This window comes from Bos indicus, chromosome 7, assembly GCF_029378745.1.
Source record: "Bos indicus isolate NIAB-ARS_2022 breed Sahiwal x Tharparkar chromosome 7, NIAB-ARS_B.indTharparkar_mat_pri_1.0, whole genome shotgun sequence".
NCBI classification, from domain to species: domain Eukaryota; kingdom Metazoa; phylum Chordata; class Mammalia; order Artiodactyla; family Bovidae; genus Bos; species Bos indicus.
The window spans coordinates 83,822,270-83,849,360 of NC_091766.1; the positions used below are offsets into that span (position 1 = coordinate 83,822,270).

The window sequence follows — 27,091 nt, forward strand, 5'->3', positions numbered from 1 at the left end:
ATATGCAGATGACACCACCCTTATGGCAGAAAGCGAAGAGGAACTAAAAAGCCTCTTGATGACAGTGAAAGTGGAGAGTGAAAATGTTGGCTTAAAGCTCAACATTCAGAAAACGAAGATCATGGCATCTGGTCCCATCACTTCATGGGAAATAGATGGGGAAACAGTGGAAACAGTGTCAGACTTTATTTTTTGGGGCTCCAAAATCACTACAGATGGTGACTGCAGCCATGAAATTAAAAGAGGCTTACTCCTTGGAAGGAAAGTTATGACCAACCTAGATAGCATAGACAAAAGCAGAGACATTACTTTGCCAACAAAGGTCCATTTAGTCAAGGCTATGGTTTTTCCTGTGGTCACGTATGGATGTGAGAGTTGGACTGTGAAGAAGGCTGAGTGCTGAAGAATTGATGCTTTTGAACTGTGGAGAAGACTCTTGAGAGTCCCTTGGACTGCAAGGAGATCCAACCAGTCCATTCTGAAGGAGATCAGTCCTAGGATTTCTTTGGAAGGAATGATGCTAAAGCTGAAACTCCAGTACTTTGTCCACCTCATGCAAAGAGTGGATCATTGGAAAAGAGTCTGATGCTGGGAGGGATTGGGGGCAGGAGGAGAAGGGGACGACAGAGGATGAGATGGCTGGATGGCATCACTGACTCGATGGCCGTGAGTCTGAGTGAAGTCCGGGAGTTGATGGACAGGGAGGCCTGGCGTGCTGTGATTCATGGGGTCGCAAAGAGTCGGACACGACTGAGCGACTGAACTGAACTGAATTGAAGAAATAAAGTGGATAATTCTGGTCTTTTGTATGGGTCAATGGGAAAGATGATGGGGGAATTTTGGTCATCTCTGCTTCCTGAGAAGGAGAAGAACACAAAAAGAGCAAAGGCAAGCACATAAAAAATTCTACTCCCCACACAACACTCTTGTCCAATATCAACTCAACTCCTTGATAAAGTAGAAAGGTAATACTTCTACATGTTTTCAAAGAAACACAGATCTGCCATTATCTAAAAAAATTCTGCACAGCAAAATATTAAAATATTTGAAATTTAGGAGGAAAAATTGCATATATTTCAATATTTTAAAATGATAATTTTGTTGAATAGATGTTGGCAATCAAAAAATCTTCAAAAAATGTAATGACTATATCATTTGGAAACTTTTATTTCCTCTTCCTCTAACTAAATACTATAATTCAACTTGATCTAACATTTTCAAAACTTTGAAGAATAAATTATTTTTAAATCGAAGAATATCATTCTTTTATTTTTGTGCTTTCATTAGAGTGTGACACGAATTAAGAAAATAAATAATTTTTAATGGTCAAGAGCTATACATACTAATTACTGACCAAATGTCTTCATACAAAATTATACCCATAACTCTAGGTTTACAGTTAATTTTATAACCAATTATTCTAAGATTCATATGATTTTAAAACTGATATAAAATTTCTGATAATGGAATACTATAATTATGTTATTAGGACATTCAAAATTAGGCTCACTATGTTGCACTTGATTTTTTTTTTTTTTTGGTGTCTTGAACTGTAGACTTTCTCCAATCCTAAATCACTTCTTCGTTTTCAAACCTTCAGCAGTTCATCCTTTACCACCAAATTAAACAGGCACATTTTTCACTCTGGCATGCACTAATTCCTACCAGGTCATCACAACTTATATTTTCAGCTGCACTTCTAATTACTTAATAGATTTAATTTGTCCCGTATGTCTATAATTTACAGATATGATGACAGAGACAGCGGAATATGGAAAGACAGAAAAGCTATTTGCACATGTAATCTAAAGAGAAAAAAAAATACAATTAACTGTAATTCAAAGTAGAATGTTTCAGATAATAATGGAAGAAATGCCTTGTCATGGACATAGAGAAAATATCAATTAATAGTGACCAGAAACAGAAAATTAAGGTCTAGAAAGGTCAAGTGTCCTGCCCAAGGTCATATGCTGGGATTGAGTGGTCATCTCAGACTCAGAGGAGAGCAAGTGAGATGGTGGAGCACCACTAAACTTATGAGGGTCTGGTGAGGCTGGACAAAAAGGTAATTTTTCTGTTGCCATGTTTGTCTATATGGAAGGTCTCTTTCATCTATTGGAGCAGTCTGAAATCATACCTGGTCTTTGAGTCTCATCATAAATAGCTTCCTTTGCACTGACACAATACTTAAAAATTATTATTGGGACACTAATATATTCTGCCTTGGAAGTGATATTAAATATGTTATCTGCAGACTCATATTAAGTATAATTTGGTTCAGATGTGAGTGACAAAACCCAAGTTAATTAATAGTGGCTTAAATGAAAAAGCACTTGGCTTCTCCCTTGTGTAAACGTGTGACGAGGCAGAAGGGGCAGACACAGCATGTCCCCGGGGGCCTTTGTCTTGTTGTCACCGGATATAACCCCGATCTCATGGTCCAAGATGGCAGCCTCTGAGTTCTGGCAGCAGGATGCAGGAAGAGATGAAGAAGGGGAGAAGGGGGCATGTGGGCACAGTCTCTCAAGGAAGATTCACAAAAACCACCATGTGATACATCTACTGATATGCTGTAAGCCATTTTTTAATCACATGGCCAGATCGAGTGGAAAGGCAAGTTGGAAATATAGCCTAAAAGGCTATACTTTTATATAGAATATACAGAATATTACACTGAATAAGATAATCTTATACAGAATAAGACTATATTCTGAGGTTAAATATGCTTATTAGCTAGTTATCCTCTTGCTATGGAAGCAAGTGAATAGGATGTTGTGAAACAACTAAAAGTCTTGGCTACAACTTTAAATAAATGAGTGAGAATGTACACTTAGCAATCACTTGCTGTATGGTCAATATGTGACAACATTCATCATATAATACTCACAACAATCCTAAAAGCTACTCTATTTTTGTTTCCACTTTATATATAAAGAAGTTGTATCTTACAGTGGTTAAGTAATTTTGCCCAGAGTGACAGTGGCCAGTTGAATCTAGAACTGCTGATCTTGAACAACATATTGCTTTACCACAGAAAAAGACTCTTATGCAAGTGTGTTTTGTTTTACTATAAGATATTATGGAAAAACCCAAATAAACATTTTGGCCAACCCAATATTAGATTTACAGGTAATGTGGCTTATCTTCACTTACTTGTTAATTCATTTAATAAATGTTTATTGAGCAAATAAAAACTGTTCCAGGTCTTGGGAATACCAAAAGAATTATGATAGCATATTTTATCTTATTTATTAAAGGTTTAGTCACTGCGATTGGTAAGAATACAAAGTGTCCCAACCCTCATGCAGCTTACCTAATAAAATAGCCTCCTGTATAGTCTTTAATTATAAGCAGCAACCAAAAAGAATAAGAAGTTGTAAGAACATAGATTAGGAGAACAAAATCTCGGCTGGGGTGAAGAGCTGAGTCAGGGAAGGCCTCCTTGAGAAAGTTGCCTCCGGAAGAGCAACTGACATATGTGAAATGCTCCATGTATATACTGAACTAATCAATTTATTAATGAAAAGGGAGATCAGTTCAGAAGATATCTTTTCTAAGCTTGGAAAACAGAAGGGAGGACCCTTCTAAGTACCCATGTGGCTGTAACTCAGAGTAGATTCTCCCACTTCCCAGAGCACGTGGTTGATTTCAATTACTCGTTGCATTAAATCAAACAGCAGCTTTGTTTCCCCTCTCAAATGTCCATGCAATGAAGTAAAAATTTTCGGCATAAGATCACCTAACACGTGTTATTTACTTAAAAAAGCTCCACACAGGATCAGAAAACCTGTCTATTGCTCACATGGTTTTCTGAAAATAGGAGTTGCTCAATAAATACTGATTCATTGACAGCAGATTCAAAAAAAAAAGGAAAGCATTCTAAAAAATTTGTAACAGTACTCTTCTTTCAACGTTTACATACATCTTTTCAAATCTGGGTTAATGCTCCTAAGAAAAGCACAGTTAAGACCCATCAGCAATATCACAATGTCTTACTTGTTTTGTTTTGCAAGATAATCACATTTCAGTTTAAGAGCTTCTTGAAAGCTACCCTTATGGAAAAATACTGGCTTAGGTTGGGCTCCTGCTAGGAAAACTAAGATAGAAAAATTTACATCTGCATTTGAAACTCAGCACTCTCTCTCTTAGCAGTGCTAATGATAGTAACTAAGGTGACTGAGCTTAACATTGCTTTTTTTTTTTTAATCTGAAGAATGAAAACATAGCCTATTATTATGAACTGAGAGAAAAATACTTCAGATATATTGAAAAATTAAATATATAATATAAACAAGAAATCTGAGAGCCCATTTGCAGGGAACAAAAGGAAAACTGTTGTTGTTTTTTTTTTTCCCAAGAGCCAAAATCATAGCAAAATAAAATAACCTATGGGAAATAGATGGGGAAACAGTGTCAGACTTTATTTTTGGGGGCTCCAAAATCACTGCAGATGGTGACTGCAGCCATGAAATTAAAAGATACTTACTCCTTGGAAGGAAAGTTATGACCAACCTAGATAGCATATTCAAAAGCAGAGACATTAATTTGCCAACAAAGGTCCGTCTAGTCAAGGCTATGGTTTTTCCTGTGGTCACGTATGGATGTGAGAGTTGGACTGTGAAGAAAGCTGAGTGCCAAAGAACTGATGCTTTTGAACTGTGGTGTTGGAGAAGACTCTTGAGAATCCCTTGGACTGCAAGGAGGTCCAACCAGTCCATTCTAAAGGATATCAGTCCTGGGTGTTCTTTGGAAGGAATGATGCTGAAGCTGAAACTCCAGGACTTTGGCCACCTCATGGGAAGAGTTGACTCATTGGAAAAGATCCTGATGCTGGGAGGGATTGGGGGCAGGAGGAGAAGGGGACGACAGAGGATGAGATGGCTGGATGGCATCACCGACTCAATGGACGTGAGTTTGAGTGAACTCCGGGAGTTGGTGATGGACAGGGAGGCCTGGTGTGCTGCAATTCACGGGGCTGCAAAGAATCAGACACGACTGATCGACTGAACTGATAAGTTTATGGTGTGGACTTCCCTGATGGTTTAGCGGGTTAAGAATCTGCCTGCAATGAAGGAGAGACAGGAGACTCAGGTTCGATTCCTGAGTTGGGAAGATCCCCTGGAGGAAGAAATAGCAACCCACTCCAGTATTCTTGCCTGGAGAATCCCATGGACAGAGGAGCCTGGCAGGCTTCAGCCCAAAGGGTTGCAAAGAGTTGGACACAACTTACTGAGCACACAGGCTTACTAAGTATATCAATGTTAGGTGGAAACAGCCACTATTTTAATTAAATATATCAATTTGGGGAAAACAGCAGCAGCCACAGCAATATTGAAAACAAATTCATGGATAAAATGTAACCAACATGTGCAGTACAAAAAATGAAATGTCCTGAAAAAGGTGTTAATGTAGAATGGATTACACTTATTTCCAAGCTCAAATTTCAGTTCTTTGCTTCCTCAGGGTGCAGTGGTGTTCCCAAGTAAGCTATGGGCTTATAAACTATTTTGATGGAAACGGAAATAGGAGAGCAAGGCACCTTTACCTCTGTTGGAGGACAGTCTCTTAGAGGTCTCCTCTGTTCCCTCAAATATCTATTGCAACTCCCCCTGGACACCACCTAACCTCCCATTCCAGCAGGCCCAGGCTTGCGACTCAAAGTAGTCAGTGGTAAAAAGGAAGACGGTCACACGGGGGTGGTGTCCCCTTGACCCACTTCTATTCTCTATACAGAACAAACACTTTTCCAACTTCATGCTGGACACTTACTTTCTCAAGGCAAATCACCCAGAATACATCCAGCATTTTCTATGCATAACTTCTATATTTCTGTTCATGGTACCAAAATCATGCTCAAGCTCAAAACCCTGGAATTTAATTTTTCTTACTTTTTTCCTTCCCCTCCTCCCATAACAGACAATCAATTGTCAATGATGCACTCTCAAACCCTCTTACAATCTGATTATTATTTTTATTTCAATAGCTGCTAGTCTCATTCAAGTTCTTCTCTGGGCAGTTAGCCATAAAAGCCTCTTAACTGGTGTGCCTGCTCTTAGATTTGCCTCTGCGTTAAATATAACATTTATTCCATAAAATTTTACTAAACACCTCATCAGCTCAGACTTTGTGTTGCATACTCATAATATACACCACGGACATCCACCTTCCTGAACTAGTTCTGACAGTTTTTGTAACGTGCTGAAAACCCTTCAGTAACCATCTTAAATGTCTCCTTCATCTAACATTGATGTAGTTCACATTCTGGTATCTCTTTATCATTGCAGACTTTTATCCTTTCATTCCACACCTCCCTCCCTCCTTCTCCCCTGCCGCCAGCTCCGTCCCCAATATATACCTATCTTTTCAGTATAGTAAACCAGTCCCTATAGTACCCTGAGTTCCCTCCATCTCTCTTGTGACTATATTCATTCTATTTCATCCATCTGAAATAACCTCTTTAATGTTATCCTCAAAAATGGTGAGTATGGTAAATTCACCTTCAATAATTAAAATATAAATGGCTTTTTGATGTTTTTATTATACTCTGGTTGCATAGAAAATAAGTATTTCTTCCTTAAAGACTTCTAATACCCAGCTGAGGATTTAAAAATAAAACATTTAAAGCCTGGTCTTCCAGGGATGTGGATTTTTTATGATCCTTTTACTATTTAATTATGACTTAATTATTGAAGGTCTCCTGTCATGGGCAAAAATCCTTTGAAAACAATTAAGCATTACTATTTCCAGTTCATGGAAAAATGGGGATTCCACTTAAGGCAGACAACTGATACAGGCAGGTTAATAATAAAATATTACCAAAGCAGCTTAAGTAGTTAGGTCTTAGAATTGGGATGTGTTGACGCCATCCATTACTTTAAAATATCCCACACTATTGTCTCATTTGGAAGAGCAATATGCTGTTCTCCAACATCTTAATTTATTTAATTGATTTGCTTCTAATAGTGAAAGGGGCTTATCCAAGGATAAGTGTGTTTCTCCTGCCAGATTGTGAGTTCCATCAGGGTAGCAATTATTACTTTTCCCCTAAGATCACCAATATCACAGTCCACCTGAAGTGTCTGCTCATTATGTAATCCCCTGGGTCTAACTCTGACCTATTAATTCAGAAACTCTAAGGATGGGGACCATATTAAAAAAAAAAAAAAAAAAAAACCTCTCCAGGTAATTTATAAGTAGTTGAAGTTTGAAAACCACTGCCCTAGGCTAGAGAACTTCTTGCTTACAGGAAGATTATAAATGTTATAAAATACAATAGCTACTTTATAAAGCCTTAAGAAAATCCAAGATTCTCCCATACCCACTACCAGTGCCCACTCTCCTCCTCCAAAAGAAAAAAAAAGGAAAAGAGCACTTTTAAGAGCTTTCAAAGTAAGAACAGTGCCGAGGTTAGGATAGTTTAGCTCTGGCTCACCCACAAGCTGCCTGCATTTAAATCCGAACTATGCAATTTACTAGATTAATCAATTTGGATAATGTACCTTTCTGTGCCTAGATTTCCCTATCTGACTAATGGGGATAATAACAATACGAACTGCATGAAATTATGGACTCAACGCATGCCAAGTAGTTGAAACAGCACATAGTGCTAGCTCTCAGATTAAAGTTAATACATAATGGTGTGGATAGTGAACTCAGCTGGACTAAGTAAAAGTGAACAGAGTAACTTTTTCTGCACTTAAATCTAACCACATTCAGTTAAACCACCACCAAATTCCGCAGGTTGAAATGGTTTCAAATTAATTACTGTCTCGAAAAATAAAAGCTTTCAGAATTAGGCCAGGTGGCTTGGTACTCTGTCACATTTTCAACACAAGGAGGTTTTCAGTGAGGCCTTGGGGCAGAACAAATTTGTTCAGTGTCTGCAGTGGAAATAAGGGATTCCTTCAGCTCAATCCAAATAGTAACCCCATGAGTTCCCAGACGATAAACATAATGAGACAATCACACCTTTAGCTCAGAATCTCACTTTTCCCCTTGCTTCTCTGCATTTCCCACCCCTGAGGACTCAGGACAGACTGCCAGCAGACCTTCAATGCCCTTGCAGGAGGAGCTGCTGCCATCCTTTCAGGATGAACTGCCTCGGAGGCAGTAGCTGACACTGATTCCTAAGCAAAATTTCCCATGGGCAGGTGTCATAAGCAGGTTTAACACCTCTGGTTGAAGTCAGATTCACATTCACATTCACAGCAGACTCATGTTCATGAGTGCGCGTAGCAATATCTGAGAAAAGTTACAAGAAAATCTAAAAGACAATAGGAACTCAGAATGTTGTCTCCTTTAGTCCTAAATGTCAGAAGTTGAGATATAGTCCAGAGGCTGCCCAGATGGTCATGTGAAGAGATTTGAAGAAGGAACCAGAGTAAGTTTGCCATGAAGGTGATCAAGGAAGACTGGAAAACCAATTAAAGAGAGATTAAACTTTGAATGTTTTGTTTTTCCATGACAAGAGCAAGTTATTTTCAATCAGTTCAGATGATTTCCATTTTAATCTACCAGTATCATAAACTAAAAAATCACTCTGGTAACATTCATGAGACAATGGGAACTAAATGAACCATCTCAACCTTTGTAATAGGGAAGGTAAGTTGGAAATGTTCTCCTTGTACCAAAAATGTAGAGCAAGTACATATCATGAAAAAGTATTTTATACAAGAGTAGTTTACTGAATTATCTACTAAGATTTTATCAGATGCTAAAAATTGTGTTAAAACAACTCCCTATCACTCTTCATAATCTATATTTTATGAATAATAGTAATAGATTTAGTTGCTTTTTTCTAACATTCAGGTAAGGGTGAAAATGACATAGCGTAAGTTAGGGAAATACTAATATTTTAAATGTTTTTCCGTGGTCAATTAATCTTAGAGAGAGAGGATATGGCTATTTTAACAACGGTGATGTCTAAAGTTTCAAACTCTGATGGTGTAATTATAACAAGCATTTTGCAAGAAGCTAAACAAACTAATTTGTAACATTTCAGGAACAAATCATAAACAGGATAGGAGAACATGAAAATTCTGGTGTTTGGTATTCAGAGTTTAATTAGCAGACTTCCTGGCAAACACCTTACAAATATTACCGCTGCCCACTTAAAGTTGCATATAAGAGGGGTTTGCTGTGATTACAGAAGAAAGAATGGGCCACTGCGATTACAGGAAGCTTGATTCCTCTGCTGTCCAGATGGGTGAGGGATTTCTTAAACTGTAGAGAGATACAGTACACTCTGCACCAGCGGGATCATGTTCAGAAGACATAATTCACATTTAAGTACACACAGCTGAACACAATGAGCTAGGTCCTTTGGACATTCCCAGTACCACTCAGAGCAGTTTAATTACCATGTGAAAACAACCACTCTTTCTCTGCTGTCTATTCTGTTCAATAGTCTCTGTTCTTCTATAAATCAATTGTCTGTATCTATCCATCCAATATAGTTTTTATTTTTTTAATCAAGGTGCTATGAAATAAACTTAAATCAGGTATAATACTCTCAAGTGATACAAGAGAAAAGTAGACAAAAACCCTTTTATGTTAAATATGAGTCACTATGATTGTAATAAATCAATAACCTTAGATATGCAGATGACACCACCCTTATGGCAGAAAGTGAAGAGGAACTAAAAAGCCTCTTGATGAAAGTGAAAGTGGAGAGTGAAAAAGTTGGCTTAAAGCTCAACATTCTGAAAACGAAGTTCATGGCATCTGGTCCCATCACTTCATGGGAAATAGATGGCGAAACAGTGGAAACAGTGTCAGACTTTATTTTTCTGGGCTCCAAAATCACTGCAGATGGTGACTGCAGCCATGAAATTAAAAGACGCTTACTCCTTGGAAGGAAAGTTATGACCAACCTAGATAGCATATTCAAAAGCAGAGACATTACTTTGCCAACAAAGGTTCGTCTAGTCAAGGCTATGATTTTTTCTGTGGTCATGTATGGGTGTGAGAGTTGGACTGTGAAGAAAGCTGAGCACTGAAGAATTAATGCTTTTTAACTGTGGTGTTGGAGAAGACTCTGGAGAGTCCCTTGGAATGCAAGGAGATCCAACCAGTCCATTCTGAAGGAGATCAGCCCTGGGATTTCTTTGGAAGGGATGATGCTAAAGCTGAAACTCCAGTACCTTGGCCACCTCATGCGAAGAGTTGACTCATTGGAAAAGACTCTGATGCTGGGAGGGATTGGGGGCAGGAGGAGAAAGGGACGGCAGAGGATGAGATGGCTGGATGGCATCACTGACTCGATGGACGTGAGTCTGGGTGAACTCCGGGAGTTGGTGATGGACAGGGAGGCCTGGCGTGCTGTGATTCATGGGGTCACAAAGAGTCGGACACGACAGAGCAACTGAACTGAACTGAACTGATGACTGTAATGCATACTTATCAGGGTGGGAGAAAAGGACAGTGAAGTCACTTCTGGCTTTAGAGATAAAAAACAGGAATTCTAGGAATCACTTTATAGACAAGGCAGTAAAGGAGTTGAATCTAAAGAAGACTGGTAGATGGTCAATAGAAGAACCAAGAAGTGTATGTGCCTAATCACAGAAGCAACAAACAGCCAGGTAAAGTTGAGCAACAGCAAGAAATCCAGGTCAATGAGTCTTGGGTGCTGAAAGAGAGGGAGTAGCTTAGAGGAAAGAGAATCTGATGCACCTTCTTTTATATTAGAGAACAATTTCTACCTGGTTAGTCATCTACTCCATACCTCAGAGAATCTGGAATTAAAATTCAGATTACATCCTTTAAAGCAAATAAGCAAGCAATATGCATTACTATTAGTATAAATGAAGTAAATGACCAAAAAATTACTGTATTATTTTTCAGTATAGATAAGTCATTTTTGCGTAATGCTAAGTGCCTTTTTGTTTTTAAAAATTAACATTAAAAAAAACCACATACAACTATGTGTGGAAGCTCACTTCTAATAAACAACTTAAAGGAAAGTAGTAATTTTCCATACAGGATTACTGTCTTTTTAAAGAAAGATGATTAGAAGCAATGTATGAATGTCTAGATGTAATTAACCTTATAGAGACATATAGTATGGATGGGAGTATATCTGAGGACATAGCTTTTTTTCCCAGGAAAAAACAGGATAAAGACATTTTACTTGAATGAAGAAGTAGTAAAGACATGTTAAATTCTGTGTAATTCAGGTTCTGTAACTAGAAAACATCCTGAAAATGAAAAAAAAAATTTTTTTACTTCTTAAATTCTGTGATTCTAAAAATGGTTTTTGTGTCTCAAGGAGCTCCAGGTGCCTATAAGTACCAAAAAAGTCTTTACACACATTATATATAGGCTTTGTAAAGGAAATAGATGATTACTCTATTTTTTGCAACATTTGTGAATCTGGTTCACAAAGTTTTAAAAAATCCCCACTGCGTATGCAATTCATATTCTAGAAATGTGAATTTGTAACATAACATGTGTTCACATAAGTCTGTTAGGCCCATGTATTCCACATTATTATTTTGTTTAAAATGTAAAAGGCAGATGGTCTTGCTTTCGGGTATTTAAAATTTTCTAACAGAGCAGAATCTCATAGTCATTTAGGGACATTAACTTTGGAAAATACTTAAAAACTTTATGACTAATGAATAATGACTACTGATGAATTGTTGCAAAGGTGGGATAAACTTCTGACTAGAATATGCAAGCTGGTTCTGCTTCCCTCTAGTTTAGAAACTTTTCATGGGTCACATAATTCCTACTACGTTTCCTCATGTTTATTCACTGTTCTTTCCTCTCCTCCACCTCTACACTTTAGCACTACTTGCAGTTTCAAAAACAAAGTGCCCAGATCATTAAGCAAAAGTGTCCTTTGCATTTTATTTATTTTTAATATCTTGGGCAGTACAAATCCGGGCTTTATAAACTGCTAAGACATTCTTTTACAGTGCAGTCTGAGGATGACCTGCAATAAATGGGACTGTGGGACAATTCAGAAGTTTCTGTGATTCCTGTGCCCACTAAAGTTTGAGAAATAACTACCCTCCACCAAGCTCTGTGGCATACAGAAAAGGAACATATTAAGATCATATTCACATTTTCTAAGGGGTAATGAATTACTTAAAATAGAAAGATCAAAATCTATTTTTCTCAGTGATTAAATAGTAGCACTGAAACAGTTACTGTTACATTAACTTTCAAAGAAAAATTATGGCCTTTCCTTGGTATGTCTGAACATGGTAAGTCACTTCAGCCATGTTTGATTCCTTGCAAGCCTATGAACTGTAGCCTACCAGGCTCCTCTGTGCATGGAATTTCCCAGGCTAGAATACTGGAGTGGGTTGCCATGCCCTCCTCCAGGGGATCATCCCAACCCAGGGACTAAAGCTGGGTCTCCTGCATTGGCAGGCAGGTTCATTACTGCCAGTGCCACCTGGGAAGCCCTTTCCTTGGTATAGCCATAAAATAGATCAGCATGTAATAATAGAGCCATGCAATATATATATAATGGGAATTTCCTTTTGTATTCTATAATTACACTAAGCTAGTTTTTAGCTTCACAAAAGTTCTATTAAAAATAGACTGTCTAGATAAAATAAAATATTATGGTTCAAATAAAATGGTTAGCAGATGATGTAACACCAGGCTACACATGTTACATTATTATGTTTACTCTATTTACTTTCCTATATCTTAGATACAGAGCATTGTGAAGGCAAGTAGTATTGTTTTTCTAGTGCCCAGTGAAAAATAGACCACAGAGCAGACATTCATTTAGTAAATGTCTGGTGAATGGATGAATAAATAAATGACTGAAAATCCAATATGCATGCATCCCAGAAAGAACATGTACAAACAAAAATCACTTTAGAAATTAAAAGAAGAAAACAATAAAACATATTTTACTACATGTATCTGTAAAAAAGAAAAGGAAAATAATAGGAATGGAAAATATTTATCTTTTAAAATAATAATCATCCTGACTAATCTGATTCAATAAGCAAAGTTCCCAGAGGTTTAGATAAGCTTTTAATTTTTACATAATAATACAAGGCATATTTCTATAATTGTTTAGAGTTATTATTTCTAACATATCAGTCAAAAGGGAAATTGATATTCCAGGATGCTAATGAATGAGTTAATGATTAAGATGGTGGTTATTTATTACTTGGGGAAAAAAATCTAGGTGAGGAAATAAAGGTCAGAAAAACTTGAAAAGAAAAACAAGATTTTTCTTTAACTGTATTTACTGGACTTCTACAATTCAGAACCAATTATGAACACTGTGGTACTATTCATAATTGCATACTGAGTGTGTAAATTTAAAAATGGCAACTTTAATTTTCATTTCATCAGTATAAGGGAGAAAATGAAATTGAATACTAATTAGTATATGTGTCTTATACACCTAAAAGATTAGGGGACTACTGTGCTCATTATAAGTTTAAGAAAGTACTCAAATGCTTCATTTGAATGACTGAATATAAATAAAAGAATAAAGTGACAAGGGAAATTAATAATGCTCAAACAAAGAAAATCTGTGATATGATTACACTTCCTAGAGCCTCTTAGATACGGTTGTTCTTTAAGAAAAGAGACATATTTTTCTTTGGAAAAATAACTTAGAAAATGAGGTGTTATTAAAGACTATAATAATTCTCTGAACACAATAATGAAATATGTATTGAAAAGCAATAGTGAGTTTTCAGTTTTCCTCCCGTTATATGCAAGATTTCCTTATCTAATATAAACCCTTTTAATTAACTTTTACTGTTTTTATATAAGAGTTCATTATCATCTTCACAGAAAAAGCAGGAGAACTCCAGAAAAATACCCATTTCTGCTTTAATGACTATGACAAAGCCTTTGACTGTGTGGATCACAACAAACGGTGGAATATTCTTCAAGAGATAGAAATACCAGATGTCCTTACCTGCCTCCTGAGAAATCTGTATGCAGACCAAAAAGCAACAGTTAGAACTGGATATGAAACAACAGACTGGTTCCAAATTGGGAAAGGAGTATGTCAAAGCTGTATTTTGTTACCCTGCTTATTTAACTTATATGCAGAGTACATCATAAGAAATGCTGGGCTGGATGAAGCACAAGCCAGAATCAAGACTGCCAGGAGAAATATCAATAACCTCAGATATGGAGATGACACCACCCTTATGGCAGAAAACGAAGAGGAACTAAAGAGCCTCTTGATGAAAGTGAAAGAGGAGAGTGAAAAAACTGGATTACAACTCAACAGTTAAAAAACTAAGATCATGGCATCCGGTCACATCACTACATGGCAAATAGATGGGGAAACAATAGTAACGGTGACAGACTATTTTCTTGGCTCCAAAATCACTGCAGGTGGTAACTGCAGCCATGAAATTAAAAGACACTTGCTCCTTGGAATGGAGAAGGCAATGGCACCCCACTCCAGTACTCTTGCCTGGAAAACCCCATGGATGAAGGAGCCTGGTAGGCTGCAGTCCATGGGGTCGCGAAGAGTCGGACACGACTGAGTGACTTCACTTTCACGTTTCACTTTCATGCATTGGAGAAGGAAATGGCAACCCACTCCAGTGTTCTTGCCTGGAGAATCCCAGGGACGGGGGAGCCTGGTGGGCTGCCGTCTATGGGGTCGCACAGAGTTGGACACGACTGAAGCGACTTAGCAGCAGCAGCAGCAGCTCCTTGGAAGAAAAACTATGACCAACCTAGACAGCATATTCAAAAGCAGAAACATTACTTTGCAGACAAAGGTCCGTGTAGTCAAAGCTATGGTTTTTCCAGTAGTCACGTGTAGATGTGAGAGTTGGACCATAAAGAAAGCTGAGCGCCAAAGAATTGATGCTTTTGAACTGTGGTGTTGGAGAAGACTCTTGAGAGTCCCTTGGACAGCAAAGAGATCCAACCAGTCCATCCTAAAGGAAATTAGTCCTGAATATTCCTTGGAAGGACTGATGCTGAAGCTGAAGCTCTAATACTTTGGCTATGTGATGTGAAGAACTGACTCATTGGAAAATACCCTGATGCTGGGAAAGATTGAGGGCAGGAGGAGAAGGGGACAACAGAGGATGAGATGGTTGGATGGCATCACCAACTTGAATGACAAGAGTTTGAGCAAGTTCCAGGCTTGGTGAAGGACAGGGAAGCCTGGCGTCCTGCAGTCCATGGGGTCACAAAGAGTTGGACACAACTGAGTACTGAACTAAACTGAACTGATCATCTTCACAACAAAAGCAAAATAATAATAATAACCATAGTTAAAATAGCAATAGACTGCCTTTATATGTAAAAAGAAGTATTTAATTATTCTACTTAAATTGATGAAGTTATGTTTAATCTAAGATTCAACTCTTTGCTCTCTTTCACTGAGGTTATTTCTACCTATAATCTGTGGGAGAAAGAAAGTTTAAAATTCATATTCTGAAAGACAGAATAATGAGTAGTGTTAAGTAGGCAACAAACTGTGACAAAGTGAAGTGAAAAATCAGGACCTACAACAATCCTAAAGTATTTCTCAGAGAAAAAGAAACTGCAAAAGTATGTTATTTATGGTTTATTGAAACAATCACTGATGCGCAGGAACATAACCTGCCCAAGAGAAACTCTGATGCAAACTTGTGACATCATCTCTCAATTGCTCTGCAATTTCTGCTATGAATCTTAATTTCTAAGGTTTTATAACGACCTCAATTCTGTAAATGCATTTCATAAGGTCAACTTAAAAAACGGTCTCTGGGATGATTTTTAGCAAATAGAATATAGGCATTTTTGTTGTTATGTGTTTATTTGAAACTTAATTGGAACTTCATTAGTCTACGATCAAAATTGTACAGAGGTGCCATTTCTACTATTTGGAATTTTCTCCTCCCATGTGGCAATAGATTAGAAAAATCATGTGTAACTAAAGAAGCAATTTCTGCAAATGTATGCAAATTAAATTCATAAAACCAAACAAGAATATCAGATAATCACATGGAGCCATATAGATAAAAGAAATGTATATAGAATGAGTAAAATTCATAAGAAATCTGAAGAAAGATATATCTAAAGGAGATTTTGGCCCTGTTTGAAAGTATAGAAATCATATTACTTGGCTGTAAATTAATCTCTGTTTCTATTAACTCCCTGTAAAGCAACCTCTATCTTTTGTCTCCTAATAATGTTACATCATACATCCCCATCTTAAAAATTACCTCTGACTCAAAATATGCAGTCAAAACGTAGAAGAGATCAGCTGTCTAAACAAACCCTATTCCAATACTGTGGTGCACTGAACCCACACGTGCAGTTCCCCCAGCAACCTAAACACAGGTCATGATTTGCTATATGGCACTGCCCAGATTCTCATGTGGCATCTTGGATCATCCTGTTTCCTTGGTGTCTAGTCTTTACTGAAAAGCATCTTCCAAGGTTTGTCTCAGAAGCCATCTTCCCATGAGCCTTTCTCATGATAATTAATACCTTCTTCCTTTGTCTGACCTCAGTGTGCACTGGATTTCCCGTCTTTTTAGCACACCTCAATGAATTGTTAAAGGTTATTAACATGTGCCACACCAACAGAGGTATAAGCTTTCACAGAAATCATGGCTTGAGCACCTTTTCTATCTCCGAATATGCAGTTTTCCTGTCTCACTTCAGTTAAGGGCTCAAAAGCTATTAAGCAGATAATATATAAGACGCAGGCATTACTCCCATCCATCACACTTTTTGGAAATCATTTAATTTCCATTAAATTTTCTCACATTTAAAAACATAGCTGATGATAATTAATGATAGAGTATGAATTGAAACACACCCAGTTATTGAAAGAGGGTGCTGAAGACATTTGAGATATTATATTCCATTGTATAATTTATATATACACATATGGAACCACTAATAAGACAGAGAAGGAAAAGACACCATTTTTATACTCCTGAAGTACCAAAAATTGCTACTAAGCGTTAACACAGTACTGATGGACACATGGCATATGTAAAATCCTCTCTTTGACATGTACCTTCAGAGAGTGATATTTGCAACTCAAGGTCATTTTAACATTTTTAACTCTCTTCATTCACTTTCCAAAGGAATATTCACATTTCCCACAGTTTCAGGATTTATAGTCAGTTTGGACTCTAGCTAAATCATCCTTTCTTCTGTGACCATGAAGAAAAGTCACATGTTAGACACTATCTTCTTTCTGAAATGACTCTAGCCATTCCTTGGCAGAAACCCTGTCCCATCCCATCTGTTACCTGAATCCATGGCCATCTGTCATTTTCTGCAGCTGTCCAGGCATTTATAAGTCCCTTCTTATTCAGACGTGCATAGTAGGGATACCACTTCTGGAGTCCAAAAAGAGCTCGGTGGGTAGATGAAGCTGTGATTTGCTGATTTGAAATGATTCCCCCTTCAATTCCCAATGGGCCAGAGCATTCTAGGAACAAATTAGAGGAAAAATGTGAAGGTATCAGAAATAACATATCCAAATGTGGCTGTTAGATTTGATAGAAGATTTTTAAAAGTGATTTCAACTTGGACCGTCATGTGATTCAAGCCCCTCACATTTAACAGGTTTGTTACAGATCACAACATGAAGTGATTCTTGCTCCTCCCGCCACGCTCTTCTTACTTTGCTGTGAATGTGGCATCTGAACAGACATGTCCCTTCTGCACTGCTATTCTGTGTTATACACTGCCATCCTTTGTTGATCACATCAACAAAAAGTGCAATGTCCTTAGAAGGTCTATCTCGTATTTTGTATTTCCATTAGCACACCTCACAAATCATAATTTATCAAAAAATATCCATTGGTCCATTATTTCTTGACTAGGCTACATCTGAGTTTGGTATTAAAATAATTTTCATACTGACTTAGCATTTTTCACACTATAACTTTTTCAGTTATATTTTTATAATGGCTGGCAGTTATGCTTTCAAAAAAAGGGTGATGTGTAAACCTTTTAAAACATTTTCAACTATTATAATAATAACTTGTGATATGCTATAAATAACAGGAAATACATAGACAAATTATTTTTATAGAGTAAGCAGGTAAGCACTCAGACATTAATATAGAGTAGTATAAATACCACTCAGTAAATCAATATATTAAAATATTTACATTTCTAATTTTAATTCAAAATACACAACTCTATCAATAGGGATTCTGCACATATATTTTAGCATTTTTCTTTATTTTTGTTAAATTCGTAAATTGGAATTCAAGATACATTTACTAATAAATACTTAAAATACTAAGATTAAAGCATAATATACTCAAAATAATAGGTCCTCAGATACTTAAGGTATTTAGATTTTAAAATCAGAAACAAAAGTAAATTGATGTAAAAATAATATATGTACTCAAAAATTTTTTAATTAAAAAATAAAAATAATATATGTACTATATATATAATATACATTTGAATTTAATTATTTACTAAAAATTCACCAGACAGTACACTTATTTCTTATTCAGTTTTTAAAATTAAGAATAAGTAATATTATAATGAAAAGCAATACCTAGTTTTCTTAATTTCAATAACATATACTATACTCAACTTATTGAAAAATTAGGTTTGTATAATAAAATGATAGTTCTATTATAAAATATACTATAATGATATACTAGAATTCTTGAAAATATGAAAGGAGTACACTTCTATTATTAAACCTTAGTGCATATAAGTCAACTTAGTCATTGCTACCAAGGATATTTTAGATTTTAATTACTACTGAAGTCTAACAATTGTTAGTAATTATATATTTACATTCAGATTGAGGATGCAAATATAAAAGGAAGAATTCTGCCACCAGACTACAATATTTTAAAAAGTTACACGGAAAAAAATTAAAAAATAAAAAATAAAAAGTTACAAGGATGATTCTCACTGGTATCCATTTTTTTTCACTAAGCATAAATGTTTCTTTTTTCTATTCCAAGCTCAGATAATATGTAGTTCAAAGGACATTACTTAGAAACATTTTCCCAATGAATTTAAAACCTTTAAACACTTTTATAAAAACAAAACTTGTGGATAAGTAATCATCTTAATCAATTGTTATTAGTATATATGACATTAATATAGCAAAAATTGCATCTTTGTGATTGATAGCTGACAAATTATTCGCTTGCTGAGTTAGACAGTTTAGATATTTTCTAAAGCATTGTATTTAGAACTCTAGCACTTTATAAAGGTGCACTATATCACTTTGAAGTCATTTAATTAAGAAGCCATTCATTTTTAGAATCACACCATTAGGAATCACAGATAATAATCTGATTTTCACATTCCTAAAAAAATTAACATTGAAAACTCAAATATTGAATCTTTGGATTCTTGCTCTGCTTTGCATTTCAAACTTAAAGATCTTTACAGATTTCATAAAAGCACTAAGTAACTTTCATGATGACACTTTGATTTTAAGCAACTGCAGGAGGCTGGGTTTTTAAGAATGTTGCCATTAAAAAGAGTCTCAAGGATGCTTGTCCTTGATTTGCACAATGTTTGGATGGAAAAGTACAGCAGGCAGGGAGGCCATTTATTGTAGGCCAGTCAGTGGAATGGCAGAGCCAGAGAGTCAGCTTTGATTAATTAAACTGCAAGATAGCCTTAGAAACAACTCTGTACCATTTAGTTGTTTACTTCTAAAGACCTTATGCAGAATTGGATGTCCTCACCGAATTTGTAACCATTAAAAAAAAAATTAGACCTCAAACCACACTATTCAGCCTGTCCACTTTGTCAGTCCTCTTAACCTCCCCTTACTAGCAACCATATCAGCAAACAATGGCTATGAACTGCTACCTTATCATATAGGCCAAACACCAATGAGCAATTTAAAAAGATATTTGCATTTATTTACGGTACCATAGGCTCCCAATTTTGTCATGTCCTCTACAGTCATACATTCAAATAAAATAGAATTAAAAAATATATAGACATGCTGTATATATATATAGTATTTCACAGCTTACAAAATAGTTTCTCCTGAGCTGTATCAGTGCTGTGAGGTCAAAACCGATGAATTTTTCTTTTCTCAGCCCTCAAGTCCACAAGTTCTTTTAGAATGAACTTTTGTAACATTTACTTACATACTATACTTTATGTGGCCCTTGACTCTGGTGGGGTAGTGCAGTTCTTGAGCAAACCATGAGTGTGTGAAGTATCAGCTTAATTCCTTAAAAGTGGAATGATCTTCAGTTTTTCTCATTTCAAACATTGTGGTTATGGTGACATTGAGTCTACCAGCTGTGAGGTAATGAAAGATAAATGGTGTGTTCCCTTTGTAACCGTAAATTGTTAATAATGAGCTTGGTTCTACAAGGTCACTTGCACGTCTCTCCTTAGAGACGAGGCCATTGCAGCCTTTTAGCTCCTGTGGAGCTGACACCGATTCTTATACTGCTGCATTCTTAGATGCTCACAGTAGCTTGGCTTGTACACAAGAAGAGCTCAGGAAATATTGCTGAATACTGGTATTTGGTGCTTTTATTCCTAGACAGTAACCTAATAAGCAAATCTCAGTTTTATGCTTTATTTCACACGGGGAAGTTGTCACAACAGCAGCTTTTTCTTCACTAATCATTTGGACCACAATCAAATGGATGTCATCATAATAAAAGGTTCAAAATCCAATTTCCTTTTGCCTGTGCCATCCACTTCCCCGATGTCCTATTAAATACAACAGTTATAAAAACTAATGAAGGAGTTGCAATTCAGAATGCAAATGATTACACACCTAAGATGAAGTGACCTTAAGCTGTGAACAATAAGATGATTAAAAGAAAGATAACGTGGAGATATATGCTATCACCATCCATACATGAGGGAAGGACATGAAATCATTCTTGATGAAAAACTATACTAGATGAGCATTTTGAAGTTTGAAAAGTGCATCCACATGTGTTTCCTCACACAATCAACATAACAGTTCAAGGAAAAAAGGTTATCACACACATTTCATAAATGAGGAAACCAGTGAGGAGGGAAGGTAAACTCATAAAAGGTAAGTCTGGAATTTAAGCCAAATGTTCCTGCAGAAACAGAAAATAATATCAATTGATAAAGTGAAGAGTTCAGTAATTCTTTAAAAGCTGATACTGAATTGTTTTTCTTCTGTTGTTATTTTACATGGGGATGTGTGTACATGTACTAGGAATAGAGGATAGGAGAATTAGCATGAAGGAATCATGTAGAGTATTACTAGTGGGACTCAGGATATGACAGGGCTTTCACAAACTGGGGAGCATTAAAAGAGTAGGCAACAGTCTGTGACAGTGAGTCACAGAAGTAAATATTGAGGCATCATGGTGGTCTGTGTCCCTTTACAAGTGCTAAAAAAAAAATTGACCCGCTACCATTATTGATCTATAGATTGCCTACCTAATTTGGATAGGTTTACTCAGTCCTGACTAATTCATTGACCTCTTATTATGTGCCCATCTACCCAGCAATATATCTATCTATTCATCCATCCATCCATTCTCCATTCATTAAATTCAATTTTGAAAACTGCATATTAATTAAAGGCCTTCTATATCCAGGCACTTTTCCAGGCAGTGGAGATACAAGGATGAATAAGGCAGAAAAAGCCTCAGCTCTTGAGGTCCATATTCTAGTGGAGAGACCAATTCTAAATAAACACTTAAATAAACAAGGAAATACCTAAAAAAGTGGTAAGTGAAGAAAAAAGAGGGTGAACCAGGTGGAGGTGTGAGATGATCAAAGACAGGCTTCCTGAGAGATGACATACATCTGATCTCTTAAGTGAGAAGCAGGAATTGGCTACTGCACTAGATTTACTGTACTGGTTTTCTGAAGGAGCTTTCAGCCCAATGGGAGAGACACATATAGAAACAAACAAACAAAAAATAAAATCAATATAACATGGCAGATGCTGTGATGTTGGATGTACAGGATTCCCTGGGAGAATGGGAGAGGGAATTATAATCCAGCCTGGGCTTCATGGAATAGCGTAGGGATTAACATAGTGTAGAAGAAAGGGAGGGCAGACAGAGAAATAGGAAAAAACCTGGTGTGACTAGGGACGTGAAGGCAGATCAGTGTTATTAGAGCAAGATGGGTTGGTGAGAGGTTAAAGGATGGGGTAAAGAAGCAGAGACAGATTATTTTTCTGGAAATCTTGCTGAAAAAAAAAAACTGATTCTATTAGTGATGGGGAATTTTTGAAGGATTTTAACTATGGTGATATTGTCACTTAGCATAAATGATTTAAGAGGTGCCAAAACTAGGGCCAAGTAGCAAACTACTACTACGGTCCAGGTGAAAATGATGCAGGTCTGAAAGAACAATGGAAAAGAAGAAGAGTTCAAAGCATATTCAGAAATCCAAATCGAGAAACAGTGTTACAGTGTTAGTCATTCAGTCATGTCCGAATCTTTGCAACCCCATGGACTATAGCCTGCCAAGATCCTCTGTCCATGGGATTTCCCAGGAAGAATATGGAGTGAGTATCCATTCCCTTTTCCAGGGGATCTTCCTGACCCAGGCATCAAACCTGGGTCTCCTGCACTGCAGGCAGATTCTTGACTGTCTAATTAGATGTAGAATGGAGGAGAAAAATGGAGTTATCTTTGAGGGTGACAGAAAGTAAGTAGCAGATAGCAGTTCCCAGTTGAGGGATTGGTGATGTCTCACAAATAACACCTTTAAATCTAATTCCTTCCTTAAAATGTTATCAAAAATTATTCTTGCTGCTGGACTGCATTTGAGAGGATCTGACTTAATCCCACTTGCTATTACTATGCAGAACACCACAGGCTACATTCACATCAACCAGGCTCCAGGGACAGTTTTGAAAATTGAAAACCTGTTTCTATGCTGAGGCCACACCCAGAACTTCCCTGCCTCACAGCTCATCCATGCGTGTATATCTGCTGTCCCACAAAATGCGGAGCCCCTCATAGACAGGGTTATATCTCACATGGTATCCAGCAGCAAGCCTCATTCTCAGCAGAAAACTGATCTCAAATAAATACATAAGGCAAATAAACAGTAATAATTACAGCCAATATTATAGCATTTTAGTTGTATAATTTACTTTTAAATTAAGAACAATTATTTCACCTAGTATCTCAAGAGTACACCAATATTGAGGCCTTTAGTTGTTTAAACATTGAGCAAAGAGGAAGAGCATCTTTTCCATTAAAAAAAAAAAAGGACTGATAATCAAGTAGGTTACTTCTGTTTCTCAACTTGTTGCCTCCCAACAACTAGGTATCTCTGAAACTGTCTACTGTTATGCCTTGAGTAGGGTTTTCCCAGGTGGCTCAGTGGTAAAGATGCAGGACATGCAGGTTCGATCCCTGGGTCAGAAAGATCCCCTCGAGTAGGAAATACCAACCCACTTCAGCATTCTTGCCTAAAATTCCATAGAGGGAGCAGCCTGGTGGGCTGCGGTCCATAGCGTCACACAGAGTCAGACACGACTGAGCACACACGCACACCTACACACCTACAGTGTGCCAAGTGGCAATTTGATCACTGCCGAATATGGCGGTAGAACATGGTGGTCTATTGTTTGTGACCATTAGACCTCGTTTATGTATCTTTGGTCCCGTGTTTGCTTTCGTCAGATTCAACAGTAATCCTAAATTAATGAGTCCGATCAACATCAATGACCAGGGGCTTTTAGGTGGCATAATCAGTTAAATAATCAGTTTGCTGGAATGGTCTGAGTGGCCTGGAAATGCCTCCTGCCCCGAGGTCCTGCCATTCAGATGGACAGGGTAAGTGAGTGATGTCGCCTGGCAGGGGGTGCTCAGGCAGCTGGGCCAGCCGGGCCAAGCCTCACACGTTCTCCCCAGAGCCACTTTTCCGCCTTTGCCAAGTCCAGGTGCAAATAAAACTGCTTCAACCTGAAGCCTTTCTCACTCTGCAAACTCATTCTCTGGAGTGCGGTATAGGATGGCATCTGCATTTTATTGATCTTGCAGCTGACAGGGAAGCCGTACTTCAAGATGCCTCACATCTTGTTCCTGAGTGTGCTAGTTAAGCCTTTCAAATAAGGGGGATGCTTGGCTGCATCCATAACACAAACGCACTGCTTTCATTTGCTCTATCTCAACATCCAGACATCTTCAGAAGGAAAGGATTTCAAATTAAAGCCATGTTAGAAACAAATCTTTAAACATCACCAGTCCTCTCCTTCTCTGAGCATCTCATCTTATAGGAGTGTGGATCCTCTGCTGTGCTTAGCATAGCACGATAATTGTGCTGAACAAGAGCGCTGGTGAAGGAATTACGGATGACCTCCAATACTGCGGAAACAGATGCTGATTCAAGCAGAAACTTCTCTCTGTGCCACTTGGACCACAGCCTTTCTTTTATTCCTAGGGTTTGTTCTATTTTGAGAGTTGTCTTGAGACTAGGTTCTAAATTGGTGAGAGAGATCAAGGCCACTATTTCTCACTTAGTGGCTCAGGGTTGAAAGGAAGCCTTAAAATTTTTGCTTGTGAGTTTTCCAATATTGAAAATAATAGAGTATAGTTCTTAATAGAAAGGGGAAATTCTTTAGTGGCCATGTATCACAATATCAGTCTTCGAGACTGAAGAAAATTAGCTTTTATCAAGAATAAGCAGCCCATCCGATGCAAAGAAGTAGAGTTTTCTCTAAGGTGCATATGCATTTTATGTGAATTCCAAATAAGCTTAACTTATTTGGAATTTAAGTTAAATTTTTAAGCCCCCTCCATCCTCACCCCAGCCATCCCACACACTTGCTGGTTTTTCTCAGCTTATCATTTTTCAGGGGTTGGGAAGTGGTTTCAGAGGCAAGTGGACAAGGGACCGAGCAACCTCATTGAAGTAGAAGAAAAGTTGCTCTCAGAAATAAGGTTTGGATACACTAGCTTGGAGGTAGGAGAGCAGGGAGATGGGGAAGGAGCTCCCTGGACGTGGTGAGAGAACGTAAAGGTAGACCCACACAACACAGCCCTCGCATCACTCACAAATCACCTCGGAGCACCCGTAGGGATTAGCCAGCCTCACCTCATCGCGCTGAGAGTGATCATCCTAAAAGGACTTAGAGTGAAAAATCCCATTTGGGGATGTTTGCTTCTCTCCACACTTAGAGAATGCTTCGGGACATAGATTTCACATATGGCCACGGTAACCTTGCTTAAGGAAGCCAGTACTTGCAAAAATCATCAAAATAGTTTCTCCAGATTAGTTAAGCTTATTTGGAATTCACATAAAATGCATGTGCACCTTAGAGAAAACTCTACTTCTTTGCATCGGATGGGCTACTTACTCTTGATAAATGCTAATTTTCTTCAGTCTTGAAGACTGATTCTGTGATATATGGCCACTAAAGAGTTTCCCCTTTCTATTAAGAACTATACTCTATTATTTTCAATAGCAGAAAGCTCAGAGGTGCCTGAGATAAATGATGAGGAACAACTATTTATGCACTTTTTTTTCCTCTTGGACAATAAACTTCTTAACGGTAGAAACCATGCCTTTTGCATTATGTATGTTTTCAAAGCACTCAGCCCAGTGCCTTACAATTGGCAGTTCTCAATACTATGGGTTATATCATAAATTAAAACTAATCACTGCTGTTTTGGAATTACTTTTCTTCCTTTCTTGAAACTAAATTTATCCTCCAAACATAGATATTATCACTCTAAGGATTCCACATACTAGGTGGGCATTAAAATCAGAAATACTTTTGGTATGCTGGACCCACTTGAAATACATCAGAATTAACTCTTGGAGGTAGGGGAAATATGTTTGGAATGAAAATCAGCCTTCATAAAGTTACAGATTCAATTATCAGCCATCTAGCTATTTTCCTATAAAATATGGTTATGCTTTTCTTCACATTGTATTATCTCAAATCAATTATGATGTAATCTCAGTTAAATTAATTGCTTTAAATTCAGGAAAAATTAAACTCATGAATAAGCTAAATTAGAATAGGAAATTGTCCATTAATATTTCCCCAAGCTAATTTTTTGAGCATATTGATGCCGAATGATAGTGTTATTTAAATAGCAGGGTCTACGGACTCTAGTATTCAAAAGCCAAAATTTGTATCGAGATAATTTACAGAAGTCAATTAAATCTAATATTATCATCCTCTCACAGTTAACAGGCATTGCCATAGGACGATCAAAGAGCACATTTTAGTTTGTGTAAGATGTATTCTCTCAGAAGAGAAAAGCACACGTGCTTTTCAAGCACTGAGTGCGTTTTTGCAGCCAGGCAAGATTTTAGTAACTTGTACTCAGGCTTCCACTTACACTGCACAATTCATCTTCTACCGACTATGAAGATAACAACATGGTTTGATGAAATATTTGTCTGTAGACTCAAAAGCCCTGCAATTCAAAAACCCGCAGGTATACCTACACTTGCCTTCTGACAAAACATATCTGCACAGGAAGAGCTAAAAAGGGGTATAATGGCAAGGTAAATGCTAAAGGTGGGATTCAGTTGCTTCAGGAAACAGGAGTCGAATACTAAGTGTAAATATTCAAGCACTGCCATGCAAAAGACACTTTCCCACACTTACAAGGTATTTACATCTTTTAGGTGTCTTTGGTAAATGTCTACCATGGTAAGTACTGCAAGGAATTGCCTCTGATGTTTGGTTATAGAGCAATATGACTGGCATGTCAAACACAGATTTTTATTTGAGAGAGAAATCACTGTCCCAAATCCAATTATCAGCTACCTAGGCATTTTTTTCTGTACAATGCAGCTTTGCTTTTCTTCGTGCTGGATGTTATCTCAGGTCAAGTATGAAGTCTCAGTGTTCCAGAGGTCAAAAGAAACTAAGCTGGAAAAGAACAAACGGGAAGCTACTGCAGATGGTAGGTACAGCCCAACAAGCCCTCTCTAAGGCTAGCACTCCTTGAGAAGTTGGTGGGACGAAGGCTCGGGGGCAAAATGGAGCCTGGAAGACAACAGAGGCTGATTTGATTATTTGAATTCTAGAACTATCTATTGATACATGTATATTAACTCCTGAAATATCTATATAAATAGATATACTATATAAATGGAGAACTCATATAGTCAGAGAGGTATGAGAGTGGAAAAGGGAACTATAAGTTCTCACAAGTAATTTTCAAGTCTGCTCTCCACATCACAGCATCAGCTT

At 37.3% G+C, this 27,091-nt stretch overlaps 1 protein-coding gene across 2 annotated transcripts in view; it reads right to left on the bottom strand.

Annotated features, from left to right (window-relative positions):
- The window catches only part of EDIL3 (EGF like repeats and discoidin domains 3), a 480,826-nt gene that overhangs the window by 171,339 nt on the left and 282,396 nt on the right, over positions 1-27,091 (bottom strand). For both annotated transcript variants that reach the window (XM_019965396.2, XM_019965395.2), the window contains one exon: positions 17,211-17,392. In XM_019965396.2, the coding sequence (XP_019820955.1) occupies positions 17,211-17,392 (182 nt within the window). The remainder of the gene's footprint in view (positions 1-17,210; positions 17,393-27,091) is intronic.